This window comes from Laccaria bicolor, genomic scaffold, assembly GCF_000143565.1.
Source record: "Laccaria bicolor S238N-H82 LACBIscaffold_7 genomic scaffold, whole genome shotgun sequence".
NCBI lineage: Eukaryota > Fungi > Basidiomycota > Agaricomycetes > Agaricales > Hydnangiaceae > Laccaria > Laccaria bicolor.
The window spans coordinates 772,881-794,680 of record NW_001889878.1 but is presented as its reverse complement, the minus strand read 5'-3'; the positions used below and the strand labels follow the sequence as shown (position 1 = coordinate 794,680).

At 49.2% G+C, this 21,800-nt stretch overlaps 11 protein-coding genes across 11 annotated transcripts; 7 read left to right on the top strand and 4 right to left on the bottom strand.

Annotated features, from left to right (window-relative positions):
- Positions 1-376: 376 nt before the first annotated feature.
- Positions 377-1,594, bottom strand: LACBIDRAFT_233199 (uncharacterized protein; the record flags this gene model as incomplete). The annotated part of the gene is made up of 7 exons (XM_001878771.1): positions 377-491; positions 628-715; positions 770-947; positions 1,002-1,141; positions 1,194-1,245; positions 1,305-1,397; positions 1,469-1,594. 7 exons carry the CDS (start codon positions 1,592-1,594, stop codon positions 377-379), a joined length of 792 nt encoding a protein of 263 aa, XP_001878806.1.
- Positions 1,595-3,531: 1,937 nt separating this feature from the next.
- On the bottom strand, positions 3,532-5,132 carry LACBIDRAFT_317173 (uncharacterized protein; the record flags this gene model as incomplete). The annotated part of the gene is made up of 10 exons (XM_001878770.1): positions 3,532-3,574; positions 3,635-3,745; positions 3,888-3,975; positions 4,029-4,206; positions 4,262-4,401; positions 4,455-4,506; positions 4,565-4,623; positions 4,693-4,726; positions 4,778-4,901; positions 4,963-5,132. 10 exons carry the CDS (start codon positions 5,130-5,132, stop codon positions 3,532-3,534), a joined length of 999 nt encoding a protein of 332 aa, XP_001878805.1.
- A 1,302-nt stretch (positions 5,133-6,434) lies between these two features.
- Positions 6,435-7,082, top strand: LACBIDRAFT_293605 (uncharacterized protein). The gene is made up of 2 exons (XM_001878992.1): positions 6,435-6,637; positions 6,700-7,082. Exons 1-2 carry the CDS (start codon positions 6,500-6,502, stop codon positions 6,862-6,864), a joined length of 303 nt encoding a protein of 100 aa, XP_001879027.1. The 5' UTR covers positions 6,435-6,499; the 3' UTR covers positions 6,865-7,082.
- Positions 7,083-7,087: 5 nt separating this feature from the next.
- On the bottom strand, positions 7,088-8,042 carry LACBIDRAFT_293603 (uncharacterized protein; the record flags this gene model as incomplete). The annotated part of the gene is made up of 3 exons (XM_001878769.1): positions 7,785-8,042; positions 7,244-7,666; positions 7,088-7,104 (listed from the first exon to the last, which is right to left on the bottom strand). The coding sequence occupies exons 1-3, from the start codon at positions 7,906-7,908 to the stop codon at positions 7,088-7,090; spliced, it is 564 nt and encodes a 187-aa protein (XP_001878804.1). The 5' UTR covers positions 7,909-8,042.
- A 127-nt stretch (positions 8,043-8,169) lies between these two features.
- On the bottom strand, positions 8,170-8,914 carry LACBIDRAFT_184088 (uncharacterized protein). The gene is made up of 2 exons (XM_001878768.1): positions 8,596-8,914; positions 8,170-8,535 (listed from the first exon to the last, which is right to left on the bottom strand). Exons 1-2 carry the CDS (start codon positions 8,844-8,846, stop codon positions 8,418-8,420), a joined length of 369 nt encoding a protein of 122 aa, XP_001878803.1. The 5' UTR covers positions 8,847-8,914; the 3' UTR covers positions 8,170-8,417.
- Positions 8,915-9,391: 477 nt separating this feature from the next.
- LACBIDRAFT_317169 (uncharacterized protein) lies at positions 9,392-11,002 on the top strand (the record flags this gene model as incomplete). The annotated part of the gene is made up of 1 exon (XM_001878991.1): positions 9,392-11,002. One exon carries the CDS (start codon positions 9,392-9,394, stop codon positions 11,000-11,002), a length of 1,611 nt encoding a protein of 536 aa, XP_001879026.1.
- A 227-nt stretch (positions 11,003-11,229) lies between these two features.
- On the top strand, positions 11,230-11,777 carry LACBIDRAFT_317168 (uncharacterized protein; the record flags this gene model as incomplete). The annotated part of the gene is made up of 1 exon (XM_001878990.1): positions 11,230-11,777. Exon 1 carries the CDS (start codon positions 11,235-11,237, stop codon positions 11,775-11,777), a length of 543 nt encoding a protein of 180 aa, XP_001879025.1. The 5' UTR covers positions 11,230-11,234.
- Positions 11,778-12,978: 1,201 nt separating this feature from the next.
- Positions 12,979-15,279, top strand: LACBIDRAFT_317167 (uncharacterized protein; the record flags this gene model as incomplete). Its single annotated transcript, XM_001878989.1, has 13 exons — positions 12,979-13,165; positions 13,221-13,398; positions 13,455-13,517; positions 13,565-13,743; positions 13,793-13,830; positions 13,888-14,070; positions 14,123-14,154; positions 14,211-14,397; positions 14,462-14,657; positions 14,716-14,774; positions 14,835-14,899; positions 14,955-15,185; positions 15,243-15,279. 13 exons carry the CDS (start codon positions 12,979-12,981, stop codon positions 15,277-15,279), a joined length of 1,635 nt encoding a protein of 544 aa, XP_001879024.1.
- A 265-nt stretch (positions 15,280-15,544) lies between these two features.
- On the top strand, positions 15,545-16,948 carry LACBIDRAFT_317166 (uncharacterized protein; the record flags this gene model as incomplete). Its single annotated transcript, XM_001878988.1, has 3 exons — positions 15,545-15,746; positions 15,797-16,209; positions 16,268-16,948. 3 exons carry the CDS (start codon positions 15,545-15,547, stop codon positions 16,946-16,948), a joined length of 1,296 nt encoding a protein of 431 aa, XP_001879023.1.
- A 718-nt stretch (positions 16,949-17,666) lies between these two features.
- On the top strand, positions 17,667-19,296 carry LACBIDRAFT_317165 (uncharacterized protein; the record flags this gene model as incomplete). The annotated part of the gene is made up of 9 exons (XM_001878987.1): positions 17,667-17,714; positions 17,770-17,943; positions 17,994-18,275; positions 18,333-18,378; positions 18,431-18,506; positions 18,556-18,713; positions 18,771-18,854; positions 18,902-19,090; positions 19,139-19,296. The coding sequence occupies 9 exons, from the start codon at positions 17,667-17,669 to the stop codon at positions 19,294-19,296; spliced, it is 1,215 nt and encodes a 404-aa protein (XP_001879022.1).
- Positions 19,297-20,152: 856 nt separating this feature from the next.
- On the top strand, positions 20,153-21,338 carry LACBIDRAFT_293601 (uncharacterized protein; the record flags this gene model as incomplete). The annotated part of the gene is made up of 5 exons (XM_001878986.1): positions 20,153-20,212; positions 20,263-20,403; positions 20,453-20,550; positions 20,602-20,682; positions 20,742-21,338. 5 exons carry the CDS (start codon positions 20,153-20,155, stop codon positions 21,028-21,030), a joined length of 669 nt encoding a protein of 222 aa, XP_001879021.1. The 3' UTR covers positions 21,031-21,338.
- Positions 21,339-21,800: the final 462 nt, after the last annotated feature.

Here is a 21,800-nt window from a genome sequence, read left to right as displayed (position 1 = left end):
TCCTAGACAGACTTCGATATTATATTATGTGAAGTCGTACCTTTGTTCGCGATAATATGAGAAACGGAGTTGAGTTAAGAGGAAAGGCGGAGGGCTTGAAACTTACACCCTGTTTTGTTTGGGAATTCCTCGTCATTGTTCAAACGTACAGTAATAAGGTACAAAAGAACATACATTTTCAAAACGATACCAATGGGTGGAAAACAACGAAGAACCAGAAGGAACAGAGCAACAAACAGAGAATCCAAGTTGAATACAAAAAAAAAGAGATGCCTCCCTCAAACAACCTCTGCCAGCTGGTGTTCTTGCGAAGAAGCACGGCTAAGAAAAAATCGTATCAGCAAACACACAGATGGTTGGGCGCATTTGACGAAACTCACCGCCATTTGATGGGGCTGTCATCTCCATCGTATAAAAAGGTATCGTAGAGCAAGCCTCCAGCCTGAGCGCCAAGGACCGGAGCAATAATGGGTGCCCAAAGCCAATATTGACTATGAGGTAGCCGTAAGTGTTCAAAGAGGTACAGATCAAGGAAAAAATAGGGGAGCGTGTGCCGAAATTTCAAGACCAACATATGTGGATGACGCTCATTGCACAAGTGGAAATGGTCAAAAGGATGCGACATACCTGCGATAGTTGAAGAGAGCTTTTCCGTAACCTGCCATAGCGAGGAACAAGCGTGGTCCAAAGTCTCGCGCAGGATTGAGGGCGTACGCTGTTAATCAAATTCAACGCTGTTCATACGTCGAGGAGAACATACGCAGCTCACCTGTTTCCATGCCGAGCGACGCCCCAAGGCCAATGAACAAAACAAATAGTGCAAATGGTGAAAGCCCATTTGTCGGAGCGCCATTACGGTTATCGGTGAGGGCCAAAACCATCATAGCCAGAACGGCGGTGGCCAGGAATTCCGAAAAGAAACAAGATACTTGCGTCATGTACGGCAGCTTGATTTATGGTGCTTGTCAGACAAATTGCAACCCTTCGAATGACAAACTTACAGCGTACGTTGCGAAGAGGGAAGCGGTAGCTTGGGTGCGGATGTGACGTCCGCCTTCGAAGACATCGATTGCGTGGATATAATTCGCGTATACCAGTGCGGCACCGACGACCCCACCTAACACCTGGGCGAGGATGTAGCCTAAATAACGTTGATGAGATCATCACAACATGACACGGGGCCTTGGACGTACTGGGCACTTCACGCCAAGGAAAGCCGCGGTAAGTCGCCATTGCGATGGTTATCTACAGTCGTCTACATGAGACGGGACCAATGCGCCATCACATGAAGAGGAAGATCTTACCGCAGGGTTAATGTGTCCTCCAGAGATGCTGCCGCTGATCCAGGCACCCATCGCAATACCGATGGCCCATCCGAAATTTATAGAGAGAAACGACTGCGAAACTCTCGTAAACCAAGACTTGAACAAGTCGGGCGGAGGACTACACCTCGAGCAGATGATGCGACGTTTGGATTTGTCGAGAGTACAACCTGGCAGGCAGCCCCTGCACCAAAAATGACCAAGAGCGCCACACCGAAAAATTCAGCCATGGGCTTGCGGATTGCATGCCTGTGGTGAGCCAAAGTGAACATGACGGGCGAGAACATTATAAAGGACAAAACCGCTAGCCTGGTATCTTGCAAGAAAAGAAGACTGTCGAGGGGCCTCGAGATGCTTTTGAACCTCAGCGTAAGACGATGTGGGGGTCAGCGGTTTCTCGTGAATGAGTGTAGAAGCCCTGGAGAGTGGGTTTCCGGACGATTGCTCAGTGATATGCTGTTGGCCAGACATGTTAGGAACGGAGGGCAGCCACAAACGTAGAAGGAAAGATGCAGCTGTGCGTAACTTGCTGGATTGCAAGGACGCGTTCGTGCCTTCTTATATCCAACTCATGTGAACCACGCCTGCGGAGGAGCTGTCCCGGAGGCATGTAATATGTTTATCGGTGCCGATTAGGATGAAAAACAGATAAAGCCAGCCTGGCCAACTTGCGTCAGTTTTGTGTCAGAGAGGCACTTTTCGGTTGCTTTGATAATGAAAGCCTTGCACCACCACAACTTCGGAATTCGGCATGTGGGGATGGATAGGATGAAAAGAAGAAGGGTTGAGCGCAAATTGAAGAACATGCCCTTGAGCCAAGTGTCACCGTCCGTCGGTAGAAAAGTCCGAATTCGTCTTTTTCGCACAGCAGGTAACACCCCGTGAAGTTTAACGTGAAACTGACAGAACTTGGTGTACGGGCGCTCTCCTGTGGCGACAAACGGTCGATAAACACTTTCCCTTCGCCACTGGCCACCTCCCCGTGGGGCCCTCTTCTAGTGAGACTTCATTCGTCGGGACCTTGCCCAGTGAAGCTCTCGCCATTGATAACCACGTTGGATACCCGAAGTATGGCGAATGAGATCTTCAAGCGGTCTAAAGCCACGCAAACTTGTTCAATTCGGGACCAACTGCCAGGTCGCACCAAATGAATGGATAGAAGGACACGTGTGCGGAATCTGGAGAAGTCCGTAGACAGACGCCATCCAGCCACCAGGCAAGTTCCCTGGTCTTCAGCAGTAAAAGATGGCGGGGACACCGTTTTTTCTTTGCTCGCCGTTCAAAATCCCTTGAATTCATTTCGATCAGATGATCCTCTTGCAAAAGTCAATTGCGGACACGAGGAGATACAGCTTGGTGACAGCAGGCAACGTGGCCGAGATGCGACGTTTTCGGTTCATGGGATTGAGAGATATTGTCATGAGATAACGGAGGGACCGACAGAATACTTTGAGTCTACTTTGAGTGAACACAACGTAGATATCAGAAACCTTCGAAAACAACAAAAGCAAATAGCACCAGAATAGCTGGATCGTTTGGTTGGTCGCAATTGATCGCCCACCAGCGCATCGTTGGCCACCCGCCTCGCACATTGAACGAGGTATTCGCCGTTTTGTGCGCGACCAACACTGCAAGAATGGCAGCGCCTACGCCAAGCCGTCAGGCGATCGGCCTTTGTCGCAACACGCTGCGCGCGTCCCAGTCACAGAGTACTTTATTAAATATGGCAACCGGGCGTTACTCACAATGGAGTCAACTCATGGAGTGGTAGAAATTTCGGAGATGGGGTAAGGAGGAGTGTAAAATATTGTCAAGAAAGTGGCTCAGCTTGATGACATGAATGCCTTTTTTTTCCTCACAAAAATCTAACATCCATGGATGATGTATTTTCTTCTGAGTACTTGTAATTTGTAATATAGGATTTATAATAACTTTCCCCCCAAATTATGCTCCAGGCATTTTAGGCTTTTTTAAGCATCAGGAGTTCTGTAGATATATGATGAGTTAAGGCAGAGAGGGCTTGAAGCTTGCAGTATTGTCTGGGAACTCCTTGTCATTGTTCAAATGTACAATACATAACAAGGTACAGAAGAATATACATTTCCAAAACGATACCAAGGGCTGAAATGTTCTACAACAACGAAGATCTGGGAGGAACGCAGCAACCAAAAAGAGAATCCTTGAATACAAGAAAAAAGAAATGCCTCTCTCAAACAACCTCAGCGAGCTGGTGCTCTTGCGAAGAAGCACAGCTAGGAAAAATCATATCAGCAAACATGTATAGATGGTTGGCCGCATTTGACGAAACTTACCGCCATTTGATGGGGCTGTTATCTCCATCGTTTAAAAAGGTATCATAGAGTAAGCCTCCAGCCTGAGCGCCAAGGACCGGAGCAATAATAGGTGCCCAAAGCCAATATTGACTATGGGGTAGCAGTCAGTGTTCAGAGAGATACAGATGAAGGAAAAAGTAGGTAGGGGGAGCGTATGCTGAAAATTTGAGACGCCAACATTTGCGAATGACGTTCATTGCACAAACGGAAATGGTCAAAAGGATGCACATACCTGCGATAGTTGAAGAGAGCTTTTCCGTAACCTGCCATAGCAAGGAACAAGCGTGGTCCAAAGTCTCGCGCGGGGTTGAGGGCGTACGCTGTTAATCAAGTTCAACGCTGTTCATACATCGAGAAGAACAATATAGCATACCTGTTTCCATGCCGAGCGACGCCCCAAGGCCGACGAACAAAATAAAGAGCGCAAATGGCAAAAGCCCATTTGTCGGAGAGTGATTACGTTTGTCAGTGAGGGCGAAAACCATCATAGAAAGAACGGCGGTGGCCAAGAATTCCGAAAAGAAACATGATGCTTGCGTCATGTATGGCAGCTGGATTTATGGTGCTTGTCAGACAAAATCGCGACCCTTCGAATGGAAAACTTACAGCATACGTCGCGAAGAGGGAAGCGGTAGCTTGGGTGCGGATGTGATGCCCGCCTTCGAAGATGTCGATTGCATGGATATAATTCGCGTATACCAGCCCGGCACCGACGACCCCGCCCAACACTTGGGCAAGAATGTAGCCTAAAAAAATGTTGATGAGATCAACAAACCACGACGCGCGGCCTTGGACGTACTGGGCACTTTACGCCAAGGAAAGCCGCGGTAGGTCGCCATTGCGATGGTAATCTACAGTCGTCTACATGAGACGGGACCAATGCGCCATCAAAGGAAGGAAAAATCTTACTGCAGGGTTAATGTGTCCTCCGGAGATGCCGCCGCTGACCCAAACACCCATCGCAATACCTGCCAAAAAAAGGGGGGGTATGTATCAGATGTCGGAACGGATGGAAATCCGAGGTGGCCGTGACATACCGATGGCCCATCCGAAATTTATGGAGAGAAACGACTGCGAAACCTTTGTAAACCAAAATTTGAACAAGTCGGGTGGAGTACTTACACCTCGAGCAGATGACGCAACGTCCGGATTTGTCGAGAGTACAACCTGGCAGGCAGACCCTGCACCAAAAATGATCAAGAGCGCCACACCGAAAAATTCGGCCATGGGCTTGCGGATCGCATTCCTGTGGTGGGCGAACGTCAGCATGACAAGCAAGATCATTGAAAAAGGACAAAACTGCTCGCCTAATATTTTGCAGTTGGATAAGAAAAGAAGACTGTCGAGGGGCCTCTGGATGTTTTTGTGTCCCAGCGTAGGTCGATGTGGGGCTCAGCGGTTTCTCGGGGAGGAGTGTAGAAACCCTGGAGAGTGGGTTTCGAGACGATTGCTCGGTGATCTGATGTTGGCCAGACATGTTAGGAGCGGAGGGCAGCCACAATGGTAGAATAAACGAAGGAAAGATGAAGCTGCGGGGAACCTGCTGTGGTGCGAGGACGCGATCGTGCCTTCTTATATTGAACCATGCTTTCATCCGTATCGTAAGCCTGCAGGCGAGCTGTCCCGGAGGCAGGTAACCTGTTTGTTCGTGCCGATTTGGAATGAACAACAGTTAAAGCCAACCTAGGCCAACTTGTGTCAGAATTGTGTCAGAGAAGCAATATTCGTTTTCTTTAATAATGGAAGCCCTGCAGGTACCTGCACAACTTCGGAATTCGGCATCAAAGAATTGTGAGGATGGAGGGGATGAAAAGAAGAAGGGTTGAGCGCAAATTGAAGAACATGCCCTTGAGACATATGTCACCGTCTGGCATTATAAAATTGCGAATTCGTTTTTTTCACAACAAATCATGAAGTTTAACATGAAACTGACAGAAAAAATGGTACAAGGGGGGGCAGCACTTGATCTGGTCAGCGCTCTTCTGGGGTCGAGTCTATCCAGCGCTCACATAGTGGCAAACGACAGATAGACACTTTGCCTTCGCCATGTAGTACCAATTCGTCCACGGGAAACGGAGGGCTTGGAACCAGATTTGTCTCGACAGAAGCATATGCCCTCTCCACAAAATCATCACGAAGCAGATGAGTCCAGAAGAACACGTCAAGAATCTCATCGATAGAAAGGCCACCTCCCCGCCGCAGAGCCCTCTTCTAGTGAGACTCAATTCATCGGGACCTCGCCCGGTGAAGTTCTCGTTATCGATAACGATGTTGGATAACCGAGGTGTGGCAAAACAAGTCCCTTCAAGCGGTCTAAAGCCATGCAAACTTGTCAATTTGATACCAAAACTCGATACCGAATGTCGGGTCGCCCGCACCGAACGAATAGATAGAAGAACGCGTGGACAAAATCTGGAGAAGTTCGTACGTACACAGACGCCAGCCAACCACCAAGTCCTCACCAGTAAAAGATGGCGGCGGGGCCACCGTTTTTTTCTTCGCTTGCCGTTCAAGGTCCCTTGAATTCATTTCCATCAGATGACCCAGGCCTTGCAGAAATTAATTTCGGTGACAAGGAGGTACAGCTTGATGGCAGCGGGCAACGAGGTCGAAATGCGACGTTTTCGGTACATGAGATTTTCAGGTATTTTCATTAGACATTGAAAAAGGGATTGAGGAGGGGTTGAGGAGGGGAGTGAGCCTTGGAGCTCAGAAACCTTCAAAAACAACAAAAGCAAACAGCACCGAGTCGCGGATCCTTTTCTCCACAACGGCCACCCGCGTTCGCACATTGAACTAGGCATTCGCCGTTCTGAACCGTAATCCCCCACCAGCACTATAAGAATGGCGGCGACTACGCCCAGCCGTCAGGCCATCCTCAGCCTCTATCACAACATGCTGCGCACGTCCCAGTCATTCAGCTCCTACAATTTCCGCGAATACTTTATCCGAAGAACGAAGGACACTTTCAGGACGATCCAGGTGTGTGTGTTTACGTGCTCTTCCCTGGCTGTCATCTAACAATTGAATGTTATGTCAATTAGGCGGAATCAGACCCGAATAAAGTCGGAATGATGTATTCCGACGCTGTGAAGGAGTTTACTGTCCTACGACGCAGTGCGATTGTGAATCAGTTGTATGGAGGGTGGAAACTCGCTGTTGAGGTTGAGAAAAAGCCGCAAGAGTTCAAGACGAGGGGTGATAACTGATGGGTGGTTTTATCGAAATTTGGAGGACAGTCAGTCCCATAATATCAAGTGATGAAGCTCATGGCACCCTGGCTCGCACTTACCGCTCTGGTGGACAGGTGCTAGAAAACAGGATGCTCGTTTATACCACCTTCAGTTAGGCTTGATTGGCATTTATGGAAGCACCCGTAATTCCTGTGTATATTCGCCTGGTGTTCGCAAATGAAACTTTTTGCTTCAATGACTATCCTTCTTGTGGTTCTGGTCGATCCCGAAGTCGCAAGACTAATGACTATTTTACAAGAGTCTAACCTCCTTGAACTTCCTCCCTAAGAGGAACTCTTCGACCCAGAACCTGGACCCGACTCCCACCACCCCCACCACCATCCACCATTCTTACTTTTGTCCACCGGCGCAACAGGATGGGGATGCTGCCTCCCCGCAAGAGTAGCAGCCTTTCTCTCAACCGTCTCCTCTTCCCTCTCCTGCGCACCCGTTTCCGGGTGCACATGCCTTTTCACCGTCGGCCCCTTGACCGTCTTCCCAGCCAACGCCGCCTCCTCCTCGTAAGCCGCCTGTGCTCCTCTCAAGCGACTCTCAAACTCCTCCTTTTCTCTCTCCTTCTTCGTTTCCTCCGTAACTCCCGTAGCTTCTTCGACCTTTTTCCTCTGTGCTTGTAGGCTCATGGACCCAGCGACGAGGGCAGCGATGGTCACGCCCTGGATGACCACACGCGCGCGTAGCCAGTAGTTCATGTCTGTAGACTTTCCGGCTCGCATTTTGACAGCTGACATGATGAGTGCGCCGCACGTCGCTACGCAGCCTATGAATGAATAGATTTAGTTGTCTGCCAAAAAAACAAAAAAACAAGCGTGAATTGGTGAAACTTGAAAATGGGAGGGAGATTTGGGGAAGGAGGTGATGGAGCTGCGTCATCGTACCGATTGGTACCCATGGGTTTTCCTTGAACTTTCGAGAGAACTTTTCTGTCCACCCTTCGTATCCCTGGTCTATGGGTACGTGTATTGCACCTGAAGGTGATTGTGCGATTGTGTTGCTGGCCATGTTTCGGACTGAGGTTTAAGCCCTGGTGAATTGAACACCTAGGAAATAACCTTGTAGGCTGTGTTGAGAAGTGAAGAAAAGGAGATACAGTGTAGTCGGGATTGGTCGCAATGACACTGTTATGTAGTACTCCACGATAACTCTTCTCCGTCTCGTGCAGGATGAGGGTGGCGGAAAGAGATGTGACGAAAGGCTCTCCGATCCCTTCCTTTTTTGGATTCTCGCTATCGGAAATTGCAGCATCGACATAAGCCCACCCCTCACGCGTCACGTCCTGGTATTGTACAAGGGGATGATACAAGTGTGAAAATTTAGCCAGCGAAGTGAGAAACCACTTCAGCATCGGGCAATGTGAAGGTCCACTCCAGCCCTCCGAGCCCCCAACCGCTCCGAGATTCAGTCAACATCTTTCATCCAACTTCACCAAGTGGGAATTGACTGGCTCAACGGCGGGCACCCCTCCCAGCTGGCGATACGTCTACCAAAGCTCCTTTGTAAACTTCCACCTTCTAGCCTCCATGTAGCGTAGAGATCAACACAATCTCATCGCCATCTTTCAGCAAATATTCTCCCTCGCCTTCAAGCTCCCAATCCGTATCATTGATCAGTACCAGTATCCCAGGCCGCCTGGTAATCACCAATGGTTGTCAGACTCAGCGAGGAAAAACCAGGCTTAAATCTACGCACACAGTCCCGTTCTCCATGAACAGCTCCTCACGCTCCTTGAGCAAATGATCTCGCAGATGGTGGAGAAGGTACGTCACGTCCGCTGGTCTCGTAGCCGGTGAAGCAGCGTCCTTTGTTGTTACAGAGGTATTGTTGTCCGCGGGTACGGTCGAGGGTATTGTTATGCGATGTGAGCGTTGGTTGGAGAAAAGAAGTTCGAGGCCGCCTCCGAATTCGATCTTGAGAAACATCGTGTTGGAGTCTGTGGACATGATTGTGGTGATGTGGTTTCAAGGTGTGGCACACAATCGGACTAGGAGAACGATGGAGTAGGTTTGGAGGTTCGATGGTTGAGAAGGTGTTGAAGAGAGTCAAAAATAACACACCGGCTACCGGACCGCTGCTCCTGCAAAAGACTCCGAAAGAGACTGCCCTCACCAGTCGACGACAGCTCAGCGCTCAAACTTTCCCCCCTGTGCTTTCCCTACACGCAGAAAACCCACAATACTCACTTGTGGGCGTGACAGGTGTCGGAAGCGAAGTCCGAAAGACCTTTCAGAGCATAGTCACCCTTATAAGTAGGTCTACACTGACTTTGAGTCATCGAGCGCTCCTAATGTGCTTGACGATTCACCTCCTCTGAGCAAGATCCGAAAAGCACGAGGACTTTGGATTGTGCTCGATCGTCTCTTTCTTCTCAAGATCAGGTAGATCTCTTGCAGGTTCGTCTACTTCAGTTAACGCCAGCGCTCATCTCTCATCATTTACAACTTCTAGTACTGCAATTCGTAACTTCGCTGCTTGAAAAGCTTCTGAGATGGCTGATACCCCTCCAGCGCCACGAAAAAAGTCCAAGCTAAAGGCTGGACTTCGCAGCATCGGCAGGATCTTTCTGTGCGGTGTCGACATCTCACCAGACAGCATAGAGCAGGCATTAGAGAAGGCCTCGCCGACTAATACATCTATCGAAAAGGACACTGATACCACAACCCCTGCAGCGAGCTGCACCTCCGACGATCCTTCGTTGACAATGGTCCGCGCACCTCTGAAGAAACGCTCGGAAAGTCGAACATCGCTGAAGAAAAGGATGAACTCTGGCAAACCCATCGAGCAGCTTCCACCAGAAATCATGGCCGAGATATTCGCAATGGCAGTTCTCTCAGAAGCGGCCTCAACGAGCTCACGAATGACTCCGTTCAAGTTGGGAAAGGTGTGTTCCCGATGGCGCGGGATCGCCTGGTCTACCGCTCATATCTGGAGTTCGGTCTACCTACGACTATCAAGGAGACGGTACCAGGCTCAGGCTGCGTTGTTGAGGGCTTGGCTGGACCGTTCAGGTCGCTATTCACTCACTATTCACCTTACGCTTGAAGATGAAGGCGCCTGGACTCACGCTGCTCCTCAGAAAGTCGTCGCTATACTCGCATCGGAGTCCAAAAGATGGTATTCTGTCAACTTTGTACTCCCAGAAGCGTGCTATCCGCGTCTCGAGATCGCCAAGGGCAACCTCCCTGTCCTGACCTCATTCATACTCCAGCCTCTCTTGAGTGACTGCCGCCGATCCCAAGCTAATAGAAAACGATTGACTGCATTCGAAAATGCCCCGGAGCTACGCACCGCCCACCTGAATGGGTATTACCTCGATGACACCATTGTTCCGTGGGGTCAACTACTACAGCTCACCACACAGCATGTCTATCTCGACGAATGCTTCTACGCCCTTCTGCGTGTCCCCAAGATCACATACGTATGCTTCTCTACCATCCTACTCAACGACACCGGGCGCGTCGTTGTAAAATCCCCAATCAAGCTCCCACACATGGAATATCTCAAGATGCACGGAGCTTCAGGAGCCGATCAGGCGATCCTCCTCGCTGAGATGACCCTCCCCTGCCTCTCGGAACTCGACCTCTCCTCCCCCGACACCAGCCGCGTGCTGTCCTCCATACCTGCACTCCTCACCCGTTCTGGGTGTCTTTTAAAGAAATTCACACTTTCAAGCTGCCAGCTCATGGAAGATGAGCTTGTCGAGTGCCTTTCAGGCATGTCGTCTATTGAAGAACTGAAACTCGCGCCTCTCCTCACTGGGCCACCGCTATCAAGTCTTCTGATGAACACCCTCGCTGGATACACGAGGAACGCAGATCAGAACCCGGATTCGTACAAGGGCGCATTTCTGCCTCGGTTGCAGCACTTGGAATATGAAGGCTTGGCATCGTTTGATGGGGCGGCTGTTGAGATGATGTTGGGGTATCGTAGACGGCGTTCGGGTGAAGGGCCCCCTGCTATCGCGAACCTCAAGTCTTTGAGGATAATAACTGATAGCGATATCAATGCGAATAGGGAGGTGAAGAAGAATCTGCAGAAGATGGCGGATGAGGGTTTGGTTTTGGTTATCAAGTCTTTGGGCGGGACATCGTGGTTGTGAGCAACCTGTGGTAAGCAGTTCTCCCGAGCTTCAGGTGCTTTACTTATCTTCGTACTCCTTCCTCAGTAGGCCTAGTACCGGCGTCTAAATTCAAACCCATCAGGAGACGTCTTCTATGCCACCCAAATGCCACCTGCCACCCGACTTTCAAGAAGATAAGAGTTACGTAAACACCTGCAGAGTATCTCTTCAACTTCAACCACCACCACTACCGGGGTCGGCTCTCGCATAGATGCCGCTACCCACCGTTGAAAGCCTCCTCCCTCGGATTGCGACGATAAAGAGCACGTTGTTCCTCTCCGTATTGGTCTGCGACGTCACTCTCTTCAACCGTGCCATTCACCCATACACATTATTCACCATCCATCACTTGGCATGCCTCACCCTGCTCCACCACGGTCTTCTTATCTGCCTGTCCATGAAATGGCCCAAGGCAGTCGTCAGTCGCACGGGCACATACAGCGTCTGGGCCATATTCCTCTCTTGGGTCGCTGTGGCGTGTCTCTTTATCGCTGCCGTCGGTCGGGGTGTGTGTATGCTTGATCTGGACGATGAGCGTGTTAGGTTGTTCGGGATGGTATTGAGGCCGACGGAGGTGCCTGTGCAGCTGCTGATTGGCCTGTTTTCGTTGATTGCCCAGCTTTATCTGTTGGCGGCGATATGCAGGGAGTGCTATGACGTTCGGGAGCTTTTGCAGGGAAGTGGGGAAGTTGTGCCTGATGATGATGAGGAGGTGTTGTTGCCTTGTAAGACTACTTCGGAAAAGATGGGTTAGTCGTGGGTGCTTTTTGACTTTTGGGTGTGTTTTGCTGACTTGAACTTCGTTGGGCAGAGCTTTGAGTTACCACGATGAATATCGTTATTCTTTCGTAATACCGGATTTCGGACCGCAACTTGACATCCATCATTCTTTAACGTCAGCTTTGTGGTCTTATGTACTCGCACCTGGCTTCATTCTTGGGGCGTAATATTCAGATCCTTGCTCAAGTTTATCAGCATTGGCGCGGCAGTTCCGCGTCAAAAAGAGAATGGTCTGACCCGTCGGCATTACGACTCTTCAAGTTACGCCTAAGCTTTGCGGAGGAACGATCCACATGACTTTGGCGATACGAAAACCCACCTCCTTTGTCGAGGTCTTGATAATATTGTTACAATCAGACATCCATCTACGTCTACAGAAGGCTAAGGTTGGCCCAACGGTCATTCTCGATGGATCACATGTCCGAAAATCAATAATGGTCTGCGTGACGTTCAACCAAAATTCAGCCGTTTGATGTCGTTCCATTCACTGTCAGTTATGCCGCCAATACCGCCGACAGTGACTGAGTGATGAGCGCGACTTTTCTTGTCAACATGCTTGCCAATTGCGATTGGTATGCAGCCCAGATACTCACTGCCACCTTCAACGACATCGAGATGTTGCTCGCCTAGATCCTCGAAATCCTGCCACCAAAGGACAGGTCACAAACTTTGCCTTTCGATCATTTTCTGCAAATTGGTGCCCAGCGATGTATCGGTCAACCATCACTCTCATTATCAGCTTCAAGAAACCCGGGTCCACGATATGTTTCAACCACCCGCGCTCCTCCGCATGGCAGTGATACAGGGACGATCATCGGCTCGTAAAACTCACATCACCAACCGCGATCTCAGAGCGACCTTATGGCTCTTTGTGCGCTTGCTTGCTCCAATTTTGGACGACCTAGAAGGATATTTGGCGTTTTCTCCCAGGAAGGTAAAAAAGTTCAGCCCGATGTTGACCGTTGTCGGTGGGCCAGCCTCAGCATTCGAAATTCTGATCCGTGCACGGGGGGAACTGACCGACATTCGTGCCGATGCCCATCAACAGGCATCAGAGATCTCTTGCGTCAGTTTGTCAGGCTTTCCTGACTTATCGCAGCGGCAGGTCGGCCTCATTCTGGATACATAAATGAAGATGAACTATCTTTGGTTCTTTACCCTACCTCTTTCATAAGATGGTATCGCCATCCCTGACATTCTCTGCCTTCCTCATCTTGGCCTGCGCTGTAGAAACATCCGCAAGTCCAAGTGGCAACGTTGTCAACGTCGTAGATTTGGGATATGCGAAGTATCAAGGATCGCTAAATTCCACTACGGAGAACACTGCGTTTCTTGGGATGCGATATGCTGCGCCTCCTACAGGTAAGCTGTTTGAAACCTTCGTTATGGCTGAATTCAACGATCAAGTTCCTACTAGGGGCATTACGTTGGAGAGAACCGCAGGCACCTGCCACAACTAGCGGGGTACAGCTAGCCAACTCACAACCAAATCAGTGCTACCAGAGTACCTTTGGGGTGGCCCCTGCATCTCCATTCAGGAGTTCCACGGTTTCGCGTAGAGACACGCCCATCTCTGAGGATTGTCTTTTTCTAAAGTATGTTCCTCCTCTTTCCGTGCCCTTTTTTACATCTTTTTGAATTTTCTATCAAGTGTTTGGGTTCCCGGGACTCTCCAACCAAACCGAAAACTACCAGTCGTTTTTTGGATTCATGGGTAGTCTTGAGCTTTTGAGCTTTTTGCCGAGTTAACTCCTCATGTAGTGGTGGTTACACTTTAGGAAGTGCCTCCGGCTCGTTCTCCGGCGTGTTCGACGGAAATGATCTCATCAAGGAAGCTGGAGGAAATGTTGTCGCTGTTGTCATACAATATCGACTAGGTGTGCTTGGGTTTTTATCGAGTTCACAAATCAAGGCAAATGGAGCGTTGAATGCCGGTCTTTGTGCGCCGTTCTCTCTTTCTTTCAGAGTCACGTTAATGACTTTTCCCAGTGGATCAACAATTTGCCCTGAATTGGGTGCAACAGCATGTGGGTTCTCACAGCTTTGATTCTTTTTTTGGAAGTGCTGAATTCCAGCCCTTGTAGATCAGCAAATTTGGAGGGGACCCAACGAAGGTTACCGTTTGGGGAGAATCCGCAGGAGCTGGTTCCGTCATCCAACACATCGTTGCGAACGATGGAAATACCTCCCCTCCACTTTTCAGAGCTGCAATGACGAGCTCTACTTTCCTACCTTCGCAATATAATTATAATGATAGAATTCCACAAGTAAGTTTCGAATGAATTCCTTCTCGCGTAATTTGATATATACCCCTTTCAGTCGTATTATAACAGCGTTGTCACCCAAACGAAGTGCTTGACATCCTTTTGTAAACTCTTTCGAGGGTACTGACGGGAACTTGATATAGTTGTGGTTCTGTAGCCGACACCCTTAGCTGTCTCCGCAACGTCGACGCGGCAGTTCTCCAAGCTGCAAATATGAACATCGCTGCGAGCGTTTTCTTCGGCACATGGGCCCCACAGCCTGTCGTTGACGGAACGTTCATAACTGATCGGCCTAGTGTCCTCCTGAGAAATGGAAAAACCAACGGAGTGGTGGGTCCTTCCATTAGGCTCTCATTTGTACACGATGGTTATTGACGAGAATAATCGTGAACAGAAAATGGTACTTTCGGTAGTAAACAGTCATGAAGGCGACGCCTTCGTGAATCAGACTACGGCTGCTACCGTACAGATCCCCAATTACGTCGCAAACCTCTTCCCAAATCTCGGAGCAAAAGACATTACAGCGGCCGCTCAGCTCTATCAAGGTCTTGGAAGCAACATAGAACAGGCAAATCTGATTGCGGGAGAGTGTAAGTTTGTGTCCCAGCTCATCAAAGGGCTTAAGCCAAGCATTTTCTCTCTTTGTAGCCATTCTCGTTTGTCCCACATATTACCTCCTCAAAGCTTTCAGCGGATGTGCGTTCAAGGTGCCTTACCTTCATTTTGAAGAGAACCTACTTACCACTGACAGAACTTTTTAAACATAGGGCGAATTCGCCGTCCCCCCCGCACTCCACGGGGCTGACGTTTCCTACTACTTCCCAGGCTCTTCGTACGTCAACGATCTTCCCAAAATCTCCCATCCACCAACCCAGATTTTCATTCAGGCTCGTCCCTACATCCGTCAACGCTGACCTCCAAACCGCATTCTCAGGTGGATTCCTTGACTTTGTTCAGAACCTTGACCCAAATGTTAAATCGAGCGGCCCGAACATCACGCCTCGCTGGAATACGTGGAGCTCGCAGCAGCACAATGAGATGCTGTTCAACGTGACGGTGGCAGGTGCGGCGCACATTCATGCTTTCCACACGAATGCGGGGCTACTTCAACGTTGCGCGTATGTGTTGCTTTTTTTACTTGTGGAAGTTGCTGCAATACTGATGAAACGACCTAGGTTTTGGGAGAGCATTGGCGCGTCGACGGCTATTTGAATGTTTTATACGTGTCTGAACCTCTGATGGATTCGTATTTATCTGTGTATCTATGTAATCACTTGTGTATTACCTTGTCGACTTTTTTTGCTTTCCCTCCTCAGTCGTTCTTGGAACGATACAGGGCACGGGGAATCAGTGGACTCCAAAAGAAGAAACCCAATCATTTGTATTTATTTGATTTGGTCACGCACTATACATGTGATCGCATTTTCGGTTCTGAGTCAAGTCCTGTTCGTTTCTTCATCTCAATGCTTCAAGCCATATGGAAGGAACTCAACGCAGCGTTGAGAGAACCGCCAGCTATGATGGGCTAGACTTCACTGTTCATAACTTCATTTCCCCTTCATTGACCGCTCCTCGAAAGGATTTGCTAGTTCTTGGTCAAAAGATTATCCAGTCTGCAAAGACTTCATCACCAGATTGGCTGAACCCCAAGTCTATTCCAATCCCCAAGCTCTCTACAAGTACGTGGCCTACTGACTTTGCAGAATGAAGTTCATGAGTCGTTGAGCAGGGTTGTTTTCGTATGCTATTACACCACCTGTGACCCTTCCCCGAGAGGGAACATCCAGTACACAGGAGGATCTGAAAGAATGGGGTTCTCCGGTAGAAGAATCAGAAGTCTATCGCATTGAAGACTTGGAAGAGTTTGTGAGCAGCGACTTCAGTTCGCTGTTCAGAGTCAAGGAGGCAAATCCTGATCACAGTCAACTGCTGCACCGAGCACGGGTAAAGCGAGACTCCGAGGCTGCTCTTCTGGATGAAGGTGTTAGAAGTTTGAAACGGCTACGATCGGACAAGGTGGAAACTGAAATACCTCGGTTGACGCCTTCTGATGGGAAGGTCGCGTCAGTGGTCACTGAACGTCAGGTTGTGGTAGAAGACAAGGATTTGGATTTGGAGCCTCTACATCACGTCATACCCCAGGTTCTATCTCATATCCCAATTTGCATAGAACACAAGACTGACATTGTATTTTATCCAGCCCCATGTCCACCCCACTCTCCTGCCCAAGAAACCTCCAAAGGAATCTGTCAAGGGATACGCCAAAACCATCCCCATCCCCATCTCCCCTCATGTACAGATATCTCCATCGTCTCGCTACGATCGCAGCGCCTGGCTTATCCCTGTCCGAGGACAGCTTCCCTGGGAGGGCTGCACATCCGCTGCCGTTCTTGCTCCTTTGCGGCGGGTTCCAATCGAACCTGGCCCCATCACAACTGACAATCGAATCATATGGTCTCACGACGCATTGCAGAGGTTTTGGAAGTTCATCCTTTCGTTACGGAACAATGGCTCAATTGGAGCCATTGGGATATCGTTCCACGCCGCCCCGCCCTCTACGGAGCCTACAGGATTCTCATATTCGTACTCCACACCATCTGGCGTAGGGGCACAGATCGTGCAGCGAGACACTTTTCCAAGTACCGCTTCATCTGGGAGTGGACACTCCACTCCTAGTGCTGATATTTCCTTCGACGTGCCCTTATCAGTTGATTATATGAAGATACATCATGAGGGACCACGAAGGATGATCGTTAGGACCGCCCTGGATGTCTGGGGGTACAATGTTGATGCGAAAGACGGATCTCAGAAGGTTCGCCCTCTCAAGGGTGCGAAACTAGTCTTGTTGGACCACAGGTCGAGGGGAGTGTTGATCTCCTAACGTCCTGCCTTTTCCCTCGTCGTCAGCGCCTAATTGTTTGCCTTGTGAGGAAACAAACCATCGCTGACGAAGAAACTTCTTGGGATCGCTGCACTTCTACTCAGCACGCCTTGGATTCAATATCAAGGAGAGGGAACAACGTCTCTTTGGCAGCACTGGAATTGTCATAGCACAGTACTTGCGTGCACCCGGAGCTGGCGAATCATGGGATCTTGCGCAGTCTCAACGATATATATTACCCTTACAACATCCGTCCTATGGTGCTCTTTACATTACCCCATTCCTTGTTGTGGGCATTGATGCAGCTTACTTCCTTGGCCATGGTGTGGTTCAGACCCTCTCGTGTTTCACGAGTCCAAACCAGGTGCATCGTTATACGTCGACCCGGAGGATTCTTTCCGGCGAGTAGTGCGATATTTGCTGCTTGAGTCCCAGGAAACTCGAGCATGCTTGGGTTGTTTTGATTTCGACCCTCAAGATTGTCTTTTTCTCTCGAAATACTTATGGAGGAGGGGTTGAAGGAAACGATAAGGTTGACTCCAGAGAGCTGTATTTAGCTTGCTTCGGCAAGTTTCACAGATCACATTTCTGATCCTTCGGTGCCGCCACGGGTTAGCACGCTCAGACTCCTTATCGAGGTTTCTGATTACTTGATAGACACATCCAATCGATCCGCGTAATCGCCGCCACTTTGCATTTTGACAGTTTTGCATTTAACATGAGCTCCCTTTCATCGGAAGGAAAAGCCCTATTGGACGACAAGATTGTTCGTTCTTTTTTCACGCCGCAGTGGAAACATCCCAATTTCATTTGTATGATAGGCCCGAGCATGCCATGAAAGCAAAATTCCAAGCGTAGTCTTCGGGGTTTCAAGTATGACTGAAGAACTATACTTCGGGGCAGCTGGCCTGCGGGACTTGGGCAAACCTTCAAGCGGTAACGTGGATGAATCAAGCGTATTATGGGTTTGCAGCATGACCAAATTGGTTACTACCGTGCGCTTACTTTCTACATGTCGATTCTTCATTTCATGGAAACTTACCAGATCGCAATCCTTCAACTTGTTGAACAAAAAAGAATATCTCTCGACGCTGTCGTTTCAGAAATCATTCCCGAGTTGAAGGATCCCGTGGTCCTGAACGATCCTTTTGCAGAAGAACCAACGTTCAAACCTGCAAAAACTAAGATCACGCTTGCGCACCTTCTAAATCATTCCAGTGGCTTATTCGTCAGGGAGAAGCATGACCCTCCCTACGCTCTGCCAACATTGTTGACCGGCGACTACGGGCCAACGGATCCGGTTGGCTTGTTCTATGCCCGCAATAGGGTATGAGTTCATAATTTCTGCTTGTCAATTCGCTTGAAAGAAATACCTTACACGCAGGAGAAATTTCCCGCAATTCCTTTGAAGTTCGAGCCTGGATCGGATTGTATGTTTCTTCAGTATTGGGGGGTAGTTTGTTGAACTAATTGAGTAACTAGTTTCGTATGGGCAAAGTACTTGTACAATCGGTTTCATCATCGAAAAAATTTCGGGGCAGTCCCTTGAGGAATACTGGTGCGTGCTGCCCCGCCATGTAATTATTTAATGTTGATTTTTCCAATAGCCAAATGCACATATTCAAACCGCTGGGTATCAGAGCTACCTTCTATCTGACCCCGGACTATAAGGCAAGATCGGTTGCCTTTTCTTTTCGAGAACCTAGCGGAGAGTTTGTTTCCTGGGCAAGTCAAGTACCAGTCATTGAACAGGATCCCAAGAAAGGTGCCAGCGTTGATTGTTTGCTGGTCTGTAGAGAGTAACTCATCAGCTTCTTGAAAGTTCACCTGATTCTTGGTGGTCTGGGGATGTACACGTCTCTTCAGGACTATCTCTCTCTTTGCCGTCACTTACTTCAAATACGAGGTGCTTATCTTCGGAATGTTTCAAACTCGTCGGCTCATTCTCTTTAGCTGGTTTCGCTGAAAACCCCATTCTATCTGTGGATTCTGTCCTGTCACTCTTCAAATCGACATTGAATGAGACTGCCGCACGTTCTGTTGAAAAGTTCACACCAGGTTGGAAGGACTGTCAATGGAGCACTGGTCTATGCCTAAACAATACTGATTGGCCTGGCCGGCGTCGAAAAGGCTCTGCTTTTTGTGGGCATTGATATTTTCAGAGTCGTTATTCACGCTGACTGGAGCTAGGGTACGGATGGGGGGGAACGTATTTTTTTATTGACCCAACAACGGGCATCTCAGCCATGTTGGGAACACAGATAGTTCCCACTTGCGACGCCGACGTTTTGCGTCTCTGGGAGCAACTCGAAGAGATAGTTTACAGCCATCTTGTCGTTGATAATTAGATTTTTCGGGTAGGAGTACTACATTGGCGGCTTCGTATGTAGGTTTACAAAGAGGTCGGCATCACCCAGTCCCGCTGCCCAGCTCCTCGACGCCTTCAATATGTAAGAACCCTTGCGGGCCTCGACTCCTACAGACTCCGAGGCCAAACTGGCCTTGAGTGCTTCAACGTAAATACACCGATGACTGCGCTTGCCTCGAGTCATGTTGACTTCAACTCTGACAACCCAATCTGGTTACATAGCGACAAAGCCAAGGCGCACTGAAGAAAGCTTCAGGATCTCGCCTTGCTCCCTGACCCCTAAAAGCAATCGTTTGATGGGAATGTAAACGCGCGAACTGATTGCAAAGTGTTTAGATAAAAAAGTACTTCTTGGTCGTCTTCTGCAAGCCAGTTGTCCAATTCTTGCCAATGTCCGTATGTTGACGGTTGGTTGACGGGCCACTGCTGACTCTAGTGAGCTATTCTAAACTCAGGATTTAACCGGTCCACTATTCAAGATATCCGACATTCCATCGAACGGACCGAGGAGTTTGCGTAGGCTACGCTTCTCCAATAAGTGTAAGTGTGTAACAGATGGTAGTGGTAGGGGACGAGATTACTGCCAAGTACATAGTTACATACCGCAGAAAAGTCGTCAAATTTACAAGGATGACGCAGGGCGGACTGAGCCACGTTCCTGTCCGTGAGAAGACCGCTCGCTAGTAGTGATTGGAACTCCGCTTATATACGTGTTGTTGACCCGAATTCGTTTTTCCTTCCTTACCACTTCATCCCCTTCCGTGTTTTGGTTTTTTGCGCTGTCCTTCCCCTCTCTTAATCACATTCCTTTATAACCCCACGAACTATCCTACAAAATGTTCACCAAATCCTTCATCGTCCTCGCACTCGCCGCCCAGGCTTTTGCCACAGTTTTCGTATGTTCCTAAATTTTAATCACATCACACCACCTAACAACGCTCGGTAGATCACCAGCCCCGTCGCTTCAACGACTTTCAGCGGTGGAAAGCAGGCCACTATCTCCTGGCAAGACGATGGCGCTTCCCCATCGTTGAAGGACTTCGGCCCTGCCAAGGTCTCCATCTACGTCGGCAACGCTCAACAACAAGTATGCATCAGAACCATCCATTTCTCACCCAAGCTGACCGTTTCTGTAGACCAGTCTCCAACTCATCACCGCCAGCGTTGATGTGTCCACCACCGCAAGCATCCAGTTCACCCCTGACCCAACTATCGGACCGAACAGCAACCAATAGTACGTGTAACGTGTGCACGACTTGAAAATGAGATTCACGCTGGCTTCTAGCTTCGTCCGTATTGAATCTTTGAGCCTTAAAGACGCTACCCAACCCCAGTACCCCGCTCTCGCTTTCTCGGCCAAATTCGCGTTGGTGTTTGCTTGGCGTAACATTCACTTGATTCTAATTAATTATCTTTTCCCCCTAGCATGGACAACATGTCTGGCACTTTCAGCGACGCCGCTCAGGCCCAAATCGCTGGCCAGTCAACCGCTCCTCTTGCGTCGCAAAGCACCACCGTTTCTGTTGCCTCTAACACCGCCACCACCAAGCCTACATCAGCAGCCGCATCCACCACCGGTGGCTCATCAAAGGCTGCCAGCGCAACAAGCTCCCATGCGTCTGCTTCCGCCACCAAATCCTCTGGCGCCCTTAGCGTCAAGGCTGGCTGGACTGGTGCCGTTCTTGGTGCCATCGTTGGTGTTGCCATGTTCTAAGCGATTTCGTCGATATCGTGTTCGTCTGGTAATATCATTGTCCCATTTGCATCCGCTAGTTTTCTTTTTCACTTTTCCCTCTGCGTATTGGCTTTCCTTGGTTACCCCCCCCGGCCAGAAGGTCTCGTCCTGTTACCATCCGACCTAGTTAGACCCCATCATTTATATCCATCACGCTATGATATACTCACGATGCTTGTCAACGACATGGCAGCCTGCGGCCTAACTGCCATGGGAACGACTATCTTACATTCGTTAGTCAGACGATTCAATATGGCTCTGAATAATTATTGGCTTCTTGATCTGGAGAAAGTACGATGATGGGAAAAAGTTCTAAGACTTACAGCTAACTGCATAATCGTAGACCACATCTGAAATTTCACTTTGCGCCTTTGTCTGTGCGTAAACATCCGTTTTAGGCCGTGGCTATGTAAACCATGACGCCGATTCGCGCGCGCTGCCCATTGCTCCAAGTTCTAGCACCGTTTCGGTAGTTGCTCCAAACGCTCCAATCCCGTCCCGCACGTCATAAGGGTGGAGCGGTTGGAACTTGCCAACTTGGAAGGGCGTTCTACCTAATACGGTTGTTTGTACAAATAAAGGCGCACAAAGTAAAATTTAGATATGGTTCTACGGTTATGCAGTTAGCTGTAAATATCATCCTTTTGCAAGATTTCTCTTACGCTGTCTGGCAGGCCGTTTATGTTGCCTCTCACATTCAAGACTACGCTCTGTATATGGGGCCACCATTTCTAACCTCGATGAACGCC